The sequence below is a fragment of the Sylvia atricapilla genome, chromosome 12, assembly GCF_009819655.1.
Source record: "Sylvia atricapilla isolate bSylAtr1 chromosome 12, bSylAtr1.pri, whole genome shotgun sequence".
NCBI lineage: Eukaryota > Metazoa > Chordata > Aves > Passeriformes > Sylviidae > Sylvia > Sylvia atricapilla.
The window spans coordinates 18,581,315-18,600,964 of NC_089151.1; the positions used below are offsets into that span (position 1 = coordinate 18,581,315).

General features: G+C 40.6%; 1 protein-coding gene across 1 annotated transcript in view; it reads right to left on the reverse strand.

Annotated features, from left to right (window-relative positions):
• Positions 1–17,653, reverse strand: part of CDH8 (cadherin 8) — a 139,480-nt gene extending 121,827 nt beyond the window's left edge. Inside the window, exon 1 of the mRNA XM_066327958.1 lies at positions 17,312–17,653. Coding sequence (XP_066184055.1) covers positions 17,312–17,563 — 252 coding nt within the window. The 5' untranslated portion in view covers positions 17,564–17,653. The remainder of the gene's footprint in view (positions 1–17,311) is intronic.
• Positions 17,654–19,650: the final 1,997 nt, after the last annotated feature.

Consider the following 19,650-nt stretch of genomic DNA (forward strand, 5'->3'; position numbering starts at 1 on the left):
ATATACTTGCTACCCTTTTTTTATTTAGCTAAGAGAGCTTGGAACAAAGTATTTCATTCCAGCTCAGAAATGCTGCAACATTTGTATTAATATGTATTTTTCTTGTGGTTTTTAAACCCCACAAAATTGAATCTAAAATAATACTACCCTGGACCCTCAGAAAGTATTTTGTATCTGTCACAATGGCACTGCTATCTCTTTTTTTTTTTTTTAACATATTCACCCCTTCTTCTAATATGCAGATAACAACAATCCATGGCTATATAAACACCAGAGAATCCATTTTAACCAGGGCACATAAAACAAATATACAGAGGTGTAGAAACAAAGCAGTGCCTCACAGATGTAGGGAGCCATAAAAATACACAGTTTACATGTTTATTACTGCCAGTGTATTCTTGAGTCACCCTTGCAAACAGCCTCAGGGTAGTGACTCCAGCAGGGTGAGCATCGGCTAAACCCAACAAAAGGAAGAAAAACAATACATACATTTTTCATTTTTCTTATGGCACAAGACTGAGCACTCTACTCCGGGCAAGAGTCCCTCAAGAGCATGAAGAATATGTGCTACAAATGGCTTTAGGGTGCTCATGAGTGACTGTTTCACTTCCAGATACAAAAAAGCTTGTAATGGACTCTTCTGTCTCTAAGGAAACTTTTAAAACTGAACCAAAATTTCAGTATTATTTTGCAGACCGAATGAATTTGTTGCCGTAAACCTATACTGCAGATGCACAGATTTTTATTTAAGCCGTAGTTTTAGGACAAAGAAGTCCAAAAATCAGTTTTGAAGGGGTAAGCTCTTATCGAAATTAATAGGGCAGGACATGCAGCTGGCTGACGTATGGCTAATGTGGTACTTCTCAGAGCTTTTAACACACTTTGCTGATTGTTTGCTCAAGGCATATGGTTTGAATGAGCTGGGCAGTGCACAGTGCAGCTGGCAGACTGGATATCCAAATCTGGCAGGAAGACTCACAGTTATGTGGCACTAGGTATCGAATTTGCCTGAATTTTATGTTCTGAATTCTGCCATATCCAGGGAAATTTGAAGCTACTTCAGACAGTACTACAGTGGATGTCAATGCTTCAAATCTTGCAGCAATAACTGCAGCTGACCCACGTGGTGGAGGAATAATCTGAGAAGGGCAAAAGCTTTTTTGTAGAGCAAAAAAAAAATTACAAAAAGCTTTCATTAAACAAACATAGGATTTTCAAAGTGGGCAAGCACCATTTTCTCTAGTGCACAGATTGGGAAACTGCGACAGGTGCTGTTCCAAATACACATTCATTTCAATCAAGCAAAGAATAGGGAGTTTTTGGCAGCTTGTCCTGTTTTTCACCATTACCTCCCATAACCCAAGTCAATGGTTCCAGCCTCAGCTCTGATATTCAGGAAGGTCTACAAAACTCTCCAACACTATCTGAATACCATTTTTGTATTAATTTAATAAATGAAGCATCATTTTTGGACTCTCAGCATAATAAACTCTCATTTGCACTGAGTAGATTCATAAATTCATGCTGTTAAAACTGTTTTCATCAGAAATGGGCAAACCTCCTGTGGTGCCCATTCATATTCCAGTTCTGAACTGCAGGAGTGTGTTTGCCAGTCACAAGTGCTCAGTTATTATTGCAGAGTTTCCTTTATTGCTGCTTGAAAAGCCAATATAGATACTAAAAGTGACTCTCTCATCTCAGGGTACATACAACTGCATATTTCTGAGGATATATTCACATATTTCCAGTGAAGTGCATCCCATTTTTATGCCACATGAACCCAGTGTGATGAATTAAGATGAATACTAAGAGGAACAGAGCAGCAGCAAGTTCCCTGCCTGGCTGTGTCAAAGTCTTAGTAATAATACGTTTGTTTGTGGTAATGAAAATGTTCACTGAGCTCCAAGAGAATTCCAAGAACAATGGATGTCTCAAACAAACAAATACAACAGCGCAGAGTCTCTATTCAGCTCAAATACTAATCTCCTAACTTTAGAAAGAAATTGATTTTCTGAAATTCCTATTTCCAACAGAGAAAGTCTCATCCATTCATGAGGCTGACCAGTATATTAAATGACAATGAACAGATGGACAATTATTAAAAAAAAAAAAAAGTAAAAATAAAGATTAATTGCTTTGAAATCTTCCTTTTTGCTATTCCCACAATCCTTTCTTCCCACTCCCTAAGTTGTCCTAATGATAATAGTGAACATGGAGTCAGCACAGATATGCTGCACTTGGACAAATTGAAAGTAAATGGCAAAGAATTTTTTTAAAAAATTTTATCTCTCTCAAACTTCAGTTTCCTTATCAGCATAAAGCAATGCAGAGTAGGAAAAAAATAAGTATGAGGAGCAAAGGTTTCATCATCTTACAAGAGAAGTGCTCCACTAAGTTCTTGAACCTTTTGAAGCTGACCCAGTGAGCAACGAATTGAATGTGCAAAGGAGACTGCTCTACAGGACAAAATGATACAAAACACAATAAAAATGTCACATACACTGAAGTGAAGTTTGTGGAAGCTCATTTCAGTAGCAGGGAGGCACAATGCAGCTGGAAAAGGTGCATGGTACCGTTTCTAGTCCAGCAAATAATGAAGAATTTGTACAAGTTCACCCAGCAGCTCTTTAGAGAGATGTCACTGCAGGTGCTGTGACTCCTGCCAGGGACTGTGCCACCCCTCCGACTTCCCTGCTGTGGCCTTTGCACGGTCTGCACTCTAAGGGGGGCTTTCATTATCTTAAATTTGTATTTTAAAAACTGAACACATCATCCAGACCTAAGACTTGACAAAACGTGCAAACACACGTTCTTTTTTCTGCAAGGCCTGATTTACAGACAGGCTCAAGGCATGTGCCAGCTTCACAAGAAACACTGACTAATGTCAAGCCCAGCTATAGCTAAAATAGTCTGAGCTACAGTTCAAAGAATATTGAGAGGAAATAAGGAGTGTTAAGAGGTCATCTCACCTACAAAGAAGAAGTGCCATCAGAGGATGACAAAATTTGATTTCCTAAGCAACGCCCAGGTCATTTAGCTCTCGGGTCCAGGTGAGGTCAGCCCTCCAACACCAATCTGGACATTGGCAGATGGCTTCTGAGAGTCACAGAGACTTACAATTTTATCCACCAGCAGCTCCAGCAATTCTACCTGAATGCTCTCTAGCTCTGAAAGAACTAAATGCCTTTTTCCAGGCTGGAAGAGAGGTGCCAGCCATCACTTTGCACAAATGTGAGCCTTCCACATCACCGGGGTGTAAAACCGGCCACACCCTCTCACAGAGGGCTGATGGACAGAGCTCCATAGCCAGCACATGTGCTGAGCATCTCCTCACCCAGGATTTTACCCATATAATTAGGCAGGTATTTGAAATTCCACTCCTCAGGGCAGAAAGCTGAAGAGCAGTTCCTACCCTTTTCAATTCTCCTCCCCAGTTACACCCTTTCTCTTTTTCCCTGGTCTTCATTCTGCTCATGATGTTCCATTCTTTTGTGCAAAGGTAAGAACTTTCAGAACAGAGCCACCTCAGACTGTCAGGACCCCGTGGAAGAAGGTCCTTGCTCCCTTGGAGATGGAATACTGGCCTGAGCTATGAGCCTGACTCAGGAGAAGGTCAAAACCAAAGTTGTGCTGCATGAGCTTTCTACCTGCACTTAAATTCCAGCCAGAGACAGGTGATCTGAGCTTGTTCCATCAGCAAATAAACACAACAGATTATCAAAACTGTTATCAAATCACCTCATCTCTACTGCTGGTTTAACTCAGGCTAAAAATATCACTTCTGTATTCAGGGCTTTTGCTCTTTCTTGGGTTTTTGGGGTTTTTTACATCATACTTGCACCAGATTTAAAATGCCAGCTACTGAGTATCCCATTTTTACCAATGTTTTCACAGTGAATTAAGGCAACAATTAACAAAAAACTCACTAAGCACATTATCTTCGAATTCAAGTGTTATAACTGGAAGAACTCAGTGGATATTTTCATACTGATGCATAATAGAAAAATCTTGACCCAAGCATATAAAAAAAATTTCTGACCTCAATTATCAGACTTTACATAGGACAGCCAAGGAATAAACCAGCTAACTGAAAATGGAATTTAAAATCATCCAAAAGCTGGTCTCGAAGAATGAGCATAATGACACCACAAAAATCTGAATTACCAACTGCTGCATTTAAATATGCAGCTAAAGTCAAGCTGAACTTTTAAGCTAGAATAGGGGAAAAAAATCTTCCCTGAGCCATCTAGAGTGAACAGGACAGTTATCTTGCTGGGTTATACACTACACTACAGAATGGTGAATTATTTACAGCTGGGGACTCAAATGCTCTCTCAGTATCATCTTTCCCTGGGTTTTTACTCACCAGAGCCCTTGATACTGAAATGAGTGAGAATAGAAATGAGAATGTTCAATTCCACAACAAACATGGAGGCTGAAAGGTTTCAGTGTAGGTCCAGCACAGATTAAAGTGTCTGCTCAGCCTGAAACCAGTCCTCAGCTTTGTATCTGCAGTCCCTTAGGGCTTCCTTGTCTCCCCTTCAGCGTGATTTATGTCAGAAAGTTTGGAATAAATTAACTGTTCTGCTGGGTATTGCAAGTGAGAGGAATCCAAAGACATGCTGATTTCTTTCTTTATTTCCATCCCCCTCACATTTATTTTGCTCAACACAGTAAGATAAAACCTGCATCAAGATGTGGTTTGGAGTTCTAAGTGGGCAAAAATAGAACTATTTAGAAAGGCTGTAAATTCCTGCTATAAGCCAGTGTTTAAATAATGTATTAGACATATATATACACAAAGACACAACACATACACTTAGACTAATATATAGTGTGTGTGTATATATGTTCACTTGCAGTTCTGCATTAATCAAATGGAATATTCTGTAGCAGAAATACAGTACCAATAACTCAAAATAGAAGTCCTGTTCAAGTTGCCTTATACAAGCTTATTTGAGTTCTAATTATGTGCTGAAATGCTCCCCTCTAACACCTAGGTCTATTTGAAGGTTAGCTTTTGGTCCCATGGAGATAAAGGAAAATGTGCCAACATTTGAGATTTGATTACCTGTATAAAATTATGCTCGTTCATTTTTCCTTGGCAAGATACTCTTGGGGAAAGTTATATTAAAGAGAGAATAGAAATAGTGTACATCCAAAGAAAATATTTTCCAATTATGCTTCACAAGATGCAGAAAGTATTACTTGTTATTGAGGATTACGAATGAGATAATTACTGAGAGCCTAATGTACCTAAAGCTACAATAAAGGACAGAGAAAATCATTAATAAGTGGTTATTGACTGTTCTTCCTGCTCTTTGTAATAAAAGGCCAGAACAGTAGCAAGGACAAACCCTTCCCCAGTTTGGCTGTGACAGGTTATACACAACAATACCTTTCCTACTTACATGGCCCATCATTAATTCCTATAAGTGAAAACAGAGCAGCTTTGATTTAGCACACTTTATGCCTCTCCAAACAGCCTTAACAAGGAATGTTTCATATGAAGAGTCAATTGAAATAGTGGAGATTTAGAATGAGGATGAACGTTCCCTCTATTAAATGATTTCATTGCACGCATTCCTAATGAGCAATCTGCACTTCCAAAAGAATCCAGACCAGTGTTCCGTTGGTAAGGCACAGAATGACAAAACACTTTCAAAGATTAAAGGATGTCTCATTACCCCTTTTTGATACTCTGATGAATTAAATGATAACCCAATTATTTCTGAGAAGCCCAGCAAAGATTGTTTAAGCTCCCACGTTCAGGATTTCAATACAGGTGTGATCAATAGGGGAGATTATAAAATAAAGGATTTCTGAGTGGCCACAAATCTTTTCTTACTGCAAAGCAGAACATGGCACCACATTCAAAATCACCTTCAGTGCATCCTCCTTTTTTTCTCTTTCCTTTTCAGCTCCCAATCCTGCTGTATTGAGCATGAAGGCACAGGCACTACAGGAAAGTTCAACAGCATTTCTAAAAGAATGAGAGAGGTCACGAACATTACAGGGGTCAACCTACGTGGACCTGCAGTGCCTGAAGGAAGCCCACAAGAAAAATGGAGAGAGACTATTTACAGGAGCCTGGAGAGACAGGACAAGGCAAAATGGCTTCAAACTGATGGATTTTGGTTTAGATTGCATATTAGGAAAAAAATTGTTCCCTGGCAGGGTGGGCAGGCCCTGGCACAGGGTGCCCAGAGCAGCTGTGGCTGCCCCTGGATCCCTGGCAGTGCCCAAGGGAAGCTTGGACATTGGGGCTTTGATCACCTGGGACAGTGGGAGGTGTCCCTGCCATGGCTGGGGTGGGGCTGGATGGATTTTAAGCTTCCTTCCAACCCAACCATTCTATAAAACTTCACCCTGGACTGACCTCCCAGCATGGGCAGCAGGGAGGGGATTCTGCTCCTCAGGTGAGACCCAGCTGCAGAGCTGCCCCAGCCCTGGGCACGGCAAGGAGCCGGAGCTGCTGAGAGAGCCCAGAGGAGGCTCCAGCAGGAGCAGAGGGATGGAGCAGCTCTGCTGGGAGGAAAGGCTGCCACAGCTGGGAGTGTTCACCTGCACAGGAGAAGATCCAGGGTGAGTTCATTGTGGCCATTCTACCTGACAAGGAAGCCACTCAAGAGCTGTGATTTTCTTGTGCTCCTACACTTCCTTCATGCCAGAAAGAGCAACAGTTTTCCTAATGAAACCCCTGCCCTACTGGTTACTGTGATCCCCCTTAACAGAAATCCCTTCAATATTCCCTTACACTCCTACCAACCTACTCATACATCACACACACCAGTTTTCACCTCAGTGTAGGCAGGGCTCTTTGCTTCACCTCCCTGGCTCCACCAGACCCTGCATAAACCATATTTTAGACTTTACATTAAATACATTAGGATGGATTGGATGCCTAGTGAAACTGGAAAACACATCTGCCACATCTGCCTGGTTTAGAGCTGGAAAAGTATCTCCTGTGTTACCCTGTTACTGAACTAGAACTTACAGATGTAATCCTGAGTCTGAATAGATGTTGTCTGTGGGATAAACACTGCCTCAGCCATTGTTTTTCTCCCTCTGTAAGTATAAAACACATGCATTTCATCCCCCATTCAAAGCACTGCAGTGAACCCACTGTCTCAGAGATGACCTCCAGCCTGACAGAGCAAAGTTTTGCTTTACTATCCATCAGTCTGTCCCCCACAGAGAATTGCCTGCTACAGGATTTGTGCAGAATGCATTTGATTTAGATAGAAACATTTACTGAAAAATTCCCTTCAAAATCCAAACACCTGGTTTTGCATACAGCCTGCTCAGTTCCATGCAGTCCTGGGCTTATCAGTGGTAGGCAGGAACAAGCAGGTGGTCTTTTGGAAGGGCAGAATTTAGATCAATTACAAAATAATTATTTAATGGAATGATCAGTGCCATTGCCTTCTACACAGAAAAAGAAGCCTAATGTTGCCTGACAACTCAGTGTTGTCCATTTTCTTTCTCTTTTTTTGAGCTATGATAACTCCACTGGGCCAACATATTGAAGTATACACATATTTCCTATTACAGCTCATTTCAGTTATTAATAATTACATATCTCAATTAGACAGCAACAGCTTTGAGGCAGGAATTGTCTCCTACTCAACAAAATGGATCAAAATTTTAGCCAAGGCTTCTTGATATAAATGGCAGCATTAACAGTTTTCACATTTACTGCTACTCGATGCACCAGCCCTCATTAGCTGAGGGTGCTTTGAGGATATATACAACATTTCAAAAAAATTGCCCAAGAAACAATTTTACATTGAGATTTCTTTCCAAAACCCCACAGTTTAAATATCAATTTGGTCTTACAGACCAAGTAAAATCCTGGTATATGATTTAAATGATTAAAATAACTTCCATTTGCTCATAAGGGAACTCAATTAAAAGTCCTTGTACATTTAGAGCACCTGCTCTCAGTTCATGCGGGATACCCAACAGCATAATCAAGACCCATTAATTAGCAGAAATAAATGAACAAGTTGGAAATACTGCATTGGCATTAAGTCTTGTTTCAGATGATTTTATATGAAGAAAGAAGCACAAGCATTTTCCCCTTGCCTCTGGACGTATTTTCTTGTCAGTATGGCAGGACAACACCAAGAATTGCAAAGTGTGCCAGTGGTCTACGTGAAATGCTTTAGACTGCATAATAATTAGAGAACAGGTGGCCTGAAAAACAGGCAATTTAAAATTAAAAAAAAAAAAAAAAAAGAAAAAGGAAAGAGGAGTGAAAAGGGAATAGCAAGATAGCAAGGATGTCAGTAATTCCATTTAGAAACCTTATTCTGTAAAAATACAGCAGATTTTTAATAAGCTCTCAGAGGTGAGCACTACAATATTCTGAGCCTTTTGCATCAGGCTTTAATGCACAGCTTCATGCTGCACCAATTCTGCTGCTGATTATCCCACACTAATTGAAAAATACAGTGGTTTTTTCCCATTCACTTTAAAATCCTGGCTACTTAGGTCGGGTGTACAACATGCCACAGATCCTGATGATGCCTGTGGCATGATGACCTTAGAAAATAACAGGATGGAGGAGCTGTGGTTTGGTGCAGCTCCTCTGTCCCCCCCATGCTGCACTGGATGCCCACCACCACCATCCTAAAATGCCCCTTTTCTCCCTGGCAGCAGCACCCCTACTGCACACAGGCAGTTCCCTGGGCCAGGGAAAGGAGAATTAGCTAATGTGGCTTCTGGATGGAAACCAGCAAACGACTGGGGCCCTCTGAACTGCTCTGAAATCCCTTTTTGCTGTGTGCCTGCAGCGCTGCTGCTCGCCTCCAGTGATGCTCTGCGAGCCAGCCTTTTATTCCAGCACTTTCCCAGGCTGGAGCAAACCTCAGCTTTGCCTCTGCTCACCAGGGGCTGGGTGGGAAGCAGTGACTGAGCTCAGACCCTGCAGCAAGGAAAGGGATGTCTTCTTCGGCTCCTAATGATTCCTGTGGTTAATTCAGGAATGCCACTGACAGTCTCCAGGGAGAGCTACACTTACTTTTGCTTAGCTGCTGGCACGACTGCTGTAAAATAAAGGCTTGAAAAGGAATCCTTGCAGGGGAATTTTTACACTAAGAGGGAGTCCTCGGGAAAAAGGCAAGTTATAAAGTACTCTGTGTATCACTACAGGTGTTCCTCGGGGATCACCGAGAGGCTATTCAAACATATTAATATTTGCCTAAACATCTCAAGGAAATTTATCTGCATTCATTTTACAGTTCTACATGCCTCGCACATTGCTTGCAAATAAATGCTACCTTTAAACACCACCTAAAAAAATTTATTGCAGTAAATTATTTCTGTAACGAAATTGACACCGTAAATTGCCCGATATCAACATCCCTGGCTTTGTCAAAAAAAACCCAACCAAACCCAAAAGCCGAACACCAAACAAAAGACCCTCAGCTGTGAATTCCTTGGTCTGTTGCACCACACACGCTGTGGCTTCTTCCTTTTTCATCTTTGACTGTATCAGAATAACAAGAAACCCCAACTTTTAAAACAGAACTTTTCCAGAAACAAAATTTATGCAAACTCATTCTCATTATTTTCACTTGAAAACTTCTTTTTCTCGTGGTTGGATATTTATTACATCCTAAAAATACAGTGCTGCCCAGCAGCTACAAAGCCTTTCTCAGTCCATGAGGTGTCACCCACTTCAGCTCCATGGCTCTTACTGGAAGCCCACCAAAGGAATTGGTCCCAAAGCATTTCTCATTTTAGTACCAAAAAAGCGTTTTTGTTACACACATCCATGGCACATTGAGGAATATCCTATCAAGACCTGAGAACAATAAAACTTCCCTTTCACTTTCCTGGCACTTTTGGGAAATCACAGCTACCTGAGAGCTCATGGATGGATGGGAAATACGCCTGTCAAGTTCAGCCAGGATAAACTTTTAGCAAAAAACTCCCCACACAATTGGCACTAATTGGTAGTTAAATTGACAACTGGAACTGAAGCATCCTGACAGCACGAGGGGTGGGCCCTACAGGTAGAAATTGAAAGCCATTTACTGAAGCAGTGTTGGAAAGATTAAACGATCATAGGGCATCTCGGAACATCATGGGGAAGACTCAACTCAATTTTTCATAGTGTCACTTCAGCGTTTTGCATGCATGCTTGGACAACATTTCACTGAGAGAAAGATAAAGTTTTCAGATCAATATATTGAAAAGCACACAAGTTTCTAATTCCTTACAAACAAACCAAGTGCTCGATATTAGCTACTCTTTTTTCAGAATATCGGAATGTTTTGTGGCTCTAGGAACACATGACAAAGAAAATAAAGTGAATAATGCCAAAGTGATATATACCATTCCTTTTATTAAAAAAGGAATTTTTTTTTAAAAAAAGCACCAATCTCAAACAAAACAACAAAATAAAAAAAATAAAAATAAAAGTAATATAAAAAACCCAGCAAAACACCTGCCCAACTTTTAAGTTATTCTCCACATCACAGACGTTCTCCTACTCCATGAAAGAAAATACAGGAGCTGAGGAGGTGCCTGGTGTTTTGCAGTTTGACCCTTTAAGATGCTGGACTCGTAAGTAACTGATAAAATGCCTCTTTGAAGTTATTACCAGTCCTCTTCTATAGCTGATGTTTAAGGGGTTTAAGTTGTGTCTCTGCTTAAATTGTGGTTATATCATGCCCCAGGCTGGAGATGAAGGAGCATGAAAGTGTTCAACTTTATTCAGTAATACTCCCAGGATATACAGAAATTAGATTTTCAGTGTCTGGAGATATGTCTTGTTTCTTAAATCTTAGAGAAATCAGTAAAATATTTTTACACTGTAGTAGAAAATGTAGGCACTGTTGGGTCAGTCAAATTCTTGTTTAAATTTATGCTTTATATTTAATTCTTCTTCTTGGTAGATGTTCTCAGTTAAAAAACAAACAAATGAAAGTTGTGCAGGCTAAGGAATATTTTTTAAAAACTCAACACTTTTATCAGACTTCCATAAAATGTTGTCTGCTGTATTTATTGTCTTTGCAGTAACATTTAATTATGAAGAGTTTTTCTCAGCTAGTTATACTCCTGCTTACTAAGCCAATTGAAACTATGCAAACTGGAGCATTCTGTGCAATACACAGTCACCTCTTCCCTTTCAAGCACACAAAAGGCAGGGGGAATCAGTATTTTTCATAAAGAATGCAGTAGCAAAATAATTGATACATTTCAGCTTCTGGGAATTTATTAAACTTAACCAGGAAAATTAGTGTATAATTATGGCTGCAAAACAAAACAAAAATCTAAGGCTCAGAAGGCAGTGTTGACTTTGCAACATTTCAGATACTGAATATTTTATGGCATGCATTTAAATCATAGAAAAACATATAAATGTGTCTTAGGGAAAAAAAAGGTAAAATTTATTTATTATGGTGTTGTGATTGTTATTCTGGGAAAACTTTTACAAAGCATTAATGCAGGATTATGCTATATCCTATGAAACTTATGCTAGGACTTTGCTATTCCTGCATGTCACAAGGATTTTTTTTTTCACTCAGGGAAACTGTGTAATTCATCCCTCAAAATACTGCTAGCCTTAGTTATTATACCCATTCCTGGTTTGCATCACTTGGGCACAACTGTATTTCCAGGCAGCCATCATAATCACAAGCTCAGGCCAAGAATGAAAAGCAAAACGTGAGGAAGGAACTTGTTTAATTAAAACCTGATTTATTTTGCCTGTTTGTATCACTCATGCTTCAACAGAACTGGTCATGATTTTAAACAAGTAACATTTTACCATTTTGTGGTGAGGACAGAAAACGCACGTTGGTGAAGAAATCAAGGATTGCCCAGAGCATGGATAATGTAGAACATACAGCTCCAAGCTATTTAAAAGTGCTTTCTGAATTTCCAGGTTGAGGTTTTACAGGAGCTCAGCCTGAAGCACTTGACTGTGAAAACAGAGGATGCCTCTCCACTGCTCCTCCTACAGGAAAATCGTTTCTCCTCTACAGACCTGAACCCCAGCCCCAAACACCAAGGGAAAAATCTCTGTTGCTCCAAACAGCACAAGTTTTCCAGCTCCCTCATCCCACAAACCACAGAGGAAAATCTGCATTTAAAGGAGTGGAAAGACACAAACCAAAAGAAGTCACATGTGGAAAACGCCTCCCTGAGCTCACCACAACACGTTGGTGGGCTGAGCCTCACCAACACAGTCCCTCTGGTTTCTTCCCATCCAGGATTTTCAGAGCACCTTCTCCAGAGCCCTGGAGCAGGCACAGATGTGCCACAGGGGCTGCTCTTCCCTGCCATGCCCACTTCCCAAAGCTCTCCTCACAGACAACACAGGCAGTGTCTTCTTCTGGGACTGGAAACAGGGAAATCCAAAAAGTCTGGAGGAGGTTCTGGGACAACCTGGGGAAGTTGCCAGTGGAGTGGTGTGACACAGACAGCACCAACCTGAGTGACTGCTGGTGGATTTTTGTGTCTGCACGTAAAATTGGATTCATTTATCAGTAAGCCAGACAACATAAGCACAAACAACTTCTGAGGCTTTCGTTCCCTCTTTGGCTCTCTCCACGCTTTGTGAGGTTTAAGATAAGCAAGTGCCAGGTTCTGCCCCATGGATGGAGCACCCTGGATGTACAGGCAGGCTGGAACAAGAAGCAGGAGAGCTGATGGAGAGCTGCTGACACAGGAAGGGTTCAGGCAGTGCCCAGGGAATGGTCCCAGCCCCGAGGCTGCCAGAGCTCCAGGACCCTTTGGACAGCACTGCCAGGGGGCACAGGGGGATTGTTGGGGGGTCTGGGCAGGGACAGGAGCTGGGTTAATGATCTCTGGGGATCCCTTCTACCTGAGGACATTCTGTGATTCTAATTACAAACAACTGCTATTACATTAACTACCCCAGATTTTTGCTTAAAAACATCTTTTAAACCCATTTAAAACATCCTAACCCATTTAAAGCATCACAAACAACACATGTTCCATAAAACAGGAGCTGCAATACCCCAAATGCAGCTTCCTGAAGCTTTTTCACTTTATTACCTATGTCATTGTGAATTCGGAGGCTGTCTCCTGTGAAGGAACAGTGGCATTTGCTACAGCCCAGATTTCACAGCACATCTGCCGTGGTGCTGTAAGTGCATGCAGAGGAGAGGGAGAAGATGCAGCAGTGTATGGCAAGGAGAAGTTCCACCTAACTAATCAAGTCCACAGGGACAGCATGCAGTGTCACAAGACATATCACTCTACACTTGAATGAGGTTGTCAGCCACGGGGAGGCTGCAAACCGCTGACAGCACTGTGCAGGATGGGGAGGCTTCTAAAGAAGCTTTGTAAAGTAAGTACCTGCTTCTGTGGGTGAAGGGGGAAAAAGAAATGAAGCACAAAAGGGTATTTGCAAATCTGTCGCTCAGTAGTCTATTGCTGGGAATAAACCCAAACTCATTTGACCTGTGTTGCAGGAATATAAAAAAGGTTACTTGGCAGGTTGCCCAAAATGCACATATACATTTTGCAAGTACAGAGCAAAATAATATGGGACTAATTAAAATAAGAGGGATATAAAGCTATTAGAGAACGTCCAAAGGAGGGACACAGAGCATGAAGCTGTGCCAGGGGATGGTTATGCTGGAGATCAGAGAAAGGTTCTGCTCCCCCCAGAGGGTTCAGTCACTGCCCAGGGAATGGTCCCAGCCCTGAGGCTGCAGAGCTCCAGGAGCCTTTGGACAGCACTGCCAGGGGGGCACAGGGGGATTGTTGGGGGTCTGGGCAGGGACAGGGGCTGGGTTAATGATGCCCGGGGATCCCCTCCAACACAGGATATTCTATTCCATGATTCTATGAAAATGTGGCAAAATAGTTGCAATGAGTATAGCAAAAAAAAAAAAAAAAAAAAAAAAAAAAACAAAAAAAAAAACAACTAGAATATTGGTGGCATTTTATAGAGAAATCATATAAATTCAGAAAGCACTTCTTTACAGATGTGTGAACTCAAGTAGAGTTGCTCATTTTGAGCTTGATCCTACCAAACATAATGGCAAAAATTGTCATTAAAAGTGCATATTGCTCAAATTCATTCTAAGAGGTTCACGAATGAAAGCAAAAGATTTGCTACGGTCCTTTACTCGAGCTATTGAAGAAAGACACCACACTTTAAAAGGTGTTCACATTAATTCCTCCTATTAGTCTCACCCCAGATTACTTCATTTATTAGAGCAAATACACTGGGAATGCATTTATTACTCTATATCCATGCAGAACAGCAATGAACAAGCACCTTTGAAGTGTGTGCAGTTGCATTGCAACACTTAAAACCCTGGAGAAGAGTCTTTATGTCTGGAAGCTGTTTGCTGTGGAAAAACGGAGCAGTTTAATAAAAGATACTACAGACCACTGTCTTGCTAAATTTCTCTACACTTCACAAACTTTGGTATGAGACCTTTTAATCAACAGGAGGAACTCCCATACTCTGCATTCAGGCTTTTATTTACAAAGTGATTTGTGTTCTGTTTGTACCCTATAAAATTAATCTCAGTTTTCAGTTGTATTTTGCTGATATATTCCATCACTTCCATTAGGACCAAATGCTTCTATTCAGTGCCTTTCCACCCACTAACACAACAATCATTATTTAAGAATCAGTTCTATTCTGAGCAGCTCCTAAGAGCTGGATTTTCAGTGGGTTCTAAAGGTACATTTGAGAACACATAACAAATTCTGCTTGTGTGTGTATTGTTTCTGTTTGTGCAAAACTCATTTTTGTATTTATTCTCCAAAGCACCTAATTAAATGTTCATACAAAACATATGTGACTATGAAAAGCACCAGGTACACTCGACAGCAGTGTAGATGCAAAAATTGTAACAAAGATCTATGTAATTATATTTGCTTCTAGAATGTTTTCTTTGAAGCAATTACCACCAAATAAAAGATTTGTTTGAAGATTACAGTAAAACTTTCAAGATGTAAAAAGAACATGGCAAGCAATACTGACTCTGTAACAGGACAGAAGCACATTTGTATCCAGAAAATGCAGCAAAAATGGCACAGACATTTGATAGCACTCTCTCCACAATGTTAAGCTTTTCTGCACTAATTCACTATAGGCTATTTTACTGAGTGTCTTACATTCAAAGTCTAGCAAAAAAAAAAAAAGGAAAAAAGGAAATTGAGGTAAGTCATAGGGCAGAAAAAATAGTCAATAAAGCCCCAGGACAAAGGAGATACCCCAGGTGTGCAAATCCTTTGGCAGGGGAAAAACTCAAAAGGCTGGAGGAAGAGTGTAAGTGGAAAAGCCAGGAGGAGGAACCAGGTAAGTGCAAATCTACTGCAAGCTCTGAAAAGGAGGTTATTTTTAAATTGCAGTGGATAAGAAACCAATGAGGGTGACAGAGGACAAACCACTGCCCAACATAACAGAAAAGAAAAGCATTTTGCTTGTGATATTCTGTACACCCTGAAGTTTTGGGAAGGATTGCCAAGAAGTCAAATTGAGGGAGCCTCTGCTTTCCTCAGGAAGGACTAAGAGCAGCTCTGGAAGCTGTGGAGCTCCTCTGCTCCCACTGCCTGCACCCCAGCCTGAAAGCACTCTCAGCACTCACAAGCCTTAGGAAAGAAAAGTAAGTCAGAAATATGGATGATTTTTCTGGAGAGGGAGAAAAAAATAGAGAGAAGAATTCCAAAAATATTCTAAGTCATTTTAATGAATAAACCAAAAATTTCTCACTATGGGAACAAACTTTGCCTCTTGCTCATTTCCGTCTATAACATGCAGTGTTTTAATTATGCAGCAGTCTCAACAAATAGACTGTCACAGCATTTTAGCTAATTCTATTTAAAATGCCAGCAGAAGATGGGATAATGTCTCCCTTGGTTTGGCTTAGTTTAACCTACCCACTTCTATTCACCAATGACTCAAACAATTCAGGATACTATAACCACCAAAAAAACCCTTTAAATAGTAAAAATATTTAGACCTGGATATACCCTGAAAATCAAAATACCATGAAGTACAAACCCAGGATTCTCCCCAGCTACTCAAAATAATTTTAAAAGCTCTACTAAAATACTCCAGAAAGAATGGGCTGAATAAAACATTTTAAGATGTGAAATATGCACACTGCTGTCTCTGTGAAATTGAGATACGTTACTAACCCCAGAGAAACAAATGCGAACAGATACCAAATACCTGATAGAAATGTAAATTGACACAGCACCAAAAGTCACTGGATAAAAAGCTCATTACACCTTCTGACCCTGAGTCTTGCCTGGAAAGTGGCTACACTAGGGAAGATTTGGGAATGCACTTGATCTGTGTTCTTCTCAGTAACAGACAGAGCTATTGACAGTCCCTATATTATACTATATTCATTTATCCATAGAAATTCCAAGATAACCATGAAATTAACTGCTCTCCATAATTTTGTCCAGATTTTTTTTTACTCAACCTCAGTAGCCAGCTGGTAAGACAATGATGCACTTGGGTGTTCAGAGGGAACTGAACTTCAGTGACAAACAATTAGGATATTTATACCTGCTCACTTCCAAACATGCATTTCTGAACAGATCATTCTCTTCTAAGAACAATTCTAAGGATAATTCATCCCTGATGGATACAGATGGCTCATACAAGTGCAAGGCTGATTCACTGACTGGAGGTAACACACTGAGCTACAGAATAAACTAATGCATGGCAACAAGCAAAGCTTTAGGGTAGCAGAAAAGCTGGGACACTGAAAAATATCATCATCTGCCCTGTGTTATTTTCCTAACTTTGGAAACAAATTACAAAATCTATGGCAATAATGTTATTCCATATGTGTGCATAGACCTCCATATAAACTAGGACCTCATCGTTTGCTGTACAGTCCACACTTTCCTTTTTTGTTCTTGTTTTTTAAAAATCCTCAGAGCATAAACAACTTGATTCATCAGGCTGGAGATAGAACATGACCTAAAGGTGTAACAACCCTTTGGAATGCACAGGAACACATTACAAAGAGCTGCTGTGGTAAAAATCTTCAGCTGACAGAGGTGAGGAATGGTGACTAATGCTACAAAAGAAAGGATGTGAACACACTTGTGGGGTTTTTTGACAAATGGAATATGCATGTTTTTGTTGGAAATAGCAGTGAGCTAACTAGGAAACCATGTCCTTACAGTCATTTAAAGCACAAATCTATGGATATTAGAGAATTATTCTAGAGTCACAGAGCACCTCAGTCTGAAATTCCTTAGAGGAGTCCAAATGACTGAAGACCTTCTCATGTCACACATTTACACATTCAGAGAAAAAAAAAAAACTCAAGTCTTGCCTTACCCGGCCAACTAGGATTGGTTCAGGTCCAGAAAATTCTTCCAATACAAACATTTGATTCCAAACCCAGCCTCTCCTGGAACGGTGCAAAACTCTCTGTTCTTCATTTAGCCTTTTTAGTCCTGTACTGGATCCACTTGGTAGTACTTGAGATTGATTCATTGGAGCCATATAAATGGAAGGAAGGACAGTAATCCATAACATTATTAAGGGAGTCCATGTATCCATAAGCATTTCCGTTAGTCTTTCTGGCATCGTACCTCAAGCTACGCAAATCACCACAGAAATGAAATTATTATTTTGCTTTCCTCCAGACTGTAGCAATCCAATTCATCACGCAGTACAGAACATTTACTTACAGCTCCTCCATGTGTTTACAGCACAGTCAATGTAAAAATAGCTTAGATGATAAAAACATGATCCGTTGAGTTTTCCAGTCATTAAAGATTCCTGGTAGGAGAAAAAAGAAAAGAAAGTTCAAATCAGTGACTAAAGAGCTTAGGAAAGCATTCTGAAACATCTTATTTATTTTTGCATCGTAAATAAGCCATGTTAGGTTTTAAATTTGTAGTTCATAATACTATTGCATAGTTAAATTGATTCTGTGTATTCTTTCATTGCCTGAAACACAGAGAGAAGACCCAGAGGAACAATTACACACACTCAGGAAAATATTTAAGCCTACGAAGTGGAGGGGGCTTGCAGCAATCTGGTCTAGTGGAAGGTGTCCCTGCCCATGGCAGGGAGGTGGAAATGAAGGGTCCTGAAGGTTCCTCCCAAACCAGATCAATTCTAGGATCTTGCAGAGCCCAGATCCTGCAGTTCATCTGAGGGTCTGAGGAAGTTCCCAGCCTTCTCACTACCCTGCACAGTTAAGGTGGTCAATTACAAACACATCCTCTGTCATGTAAACAAAACAAAATAATGTTCTTGCATTGTTATGCTCCTTTCCTCCACAAGAAAAGAAAAAAAGAACAAACCACCAACTCCTCCTGAGGGTACAAGGCTCCAGCAGCCCACTGCCTGTTCAGCCATCACCTCTGCAGCAGCACCACTGCCCAGCAAACTCTTCACAGCCCAGCAGAGAAAGAGCTATGCTAAATCCTCTGTGAAATCCGTGATTCCCAAACCAGGCCACTACCAGGACCTAAGGAAACTCATTTATGCACATCTGCACTCCAGGTCTCCCTGTCTCTCCTTCACGTTCAGAGAAAACACACGGTCATGTTTCATTTCAAAGACGTTTTCCTAGATGGACACTTGGGAGCATTTTGTCCTTCTTTCCTTGCCCACCCTTTGATGTACAAAAAGGTCACACCAGGTTTCATCTCAGAGTAAAAATTCCTTGAAATGGAAAGGCAAGTGAACATAGCAGGGCTGATGCCAGAGGGGTGGGCAAACCCAGAAACGCAGCCATGGATCACATGGAAAACTAGATGGGATGTGGTTCAGAGGGAAGGGCTGCATTACAGAGTTATGGAGTTATGTGAAAAGAGACTTTACATTTCTTTGATTCATATCCAAACAATCTCAGGAGAAACCACTATCTACAAGAGAGTAGGAATGCCTATTCTTAAACTTGCACTGTATTTTAGGCTGGTTTTCTTCTACTTCAAGATTAATTCCTAGTGTTGCATGTTTATAAAAATCCTGAGAGCTTACTTGTTGGGTTTTGGTTTTATGGGGTTTTTTTTTGGGGGGGTGGTTTGCTGGTTTTTTTAAAGGTTCATACACCCTTGTGGCATAAAACATGCAGAACACCTTTTACATGACAAATAGAAGTCAGCTGTTCTTTTAAATGCCAACAATGTAGAAAGTATTTTTTTTTAAACTTCAGTAATTGCCAAAGCAACTGTGAAATCTGTTGCATGAAAACCTGAAACTGTGAGAAACTTGTCTTGTTCGAAGGAGAGAGGAGCTGCTACCAAAGTGAAACTCAATCTCTCAAGCAGCATGGAAGAATGGTGAGTTAATAGTGCAGTGCTTTGACAATGCATCCAGAATGAGGGGAATATCCATTACAGGAGAACCTGGAGCTTTACAGCCTTCATTGCCAACTGGGGTGGAAATAAACGAATCAGAGAGTACAGCAAGCTCTTGCAAGAAAGTTTAGGGGAAAATGTGAGAGAAGCAAGAGAGATTTTAAATGTCTTGACATTCTCTCAATCCCAAAAAAGGAAGAGAAGCAAACAGTCTAATGATGGGATGCATCAGTCACCCTCTGAAAAGCCTCTTCAGCCCAGGGAATTAAATGGAGTTTACTGCTGCTGCTTTCTGGCACATGTTAAACAGAGATTTGTTCTCAGGGACATGTTTGGTGGTAGAAGGTATCAAAAGAGACA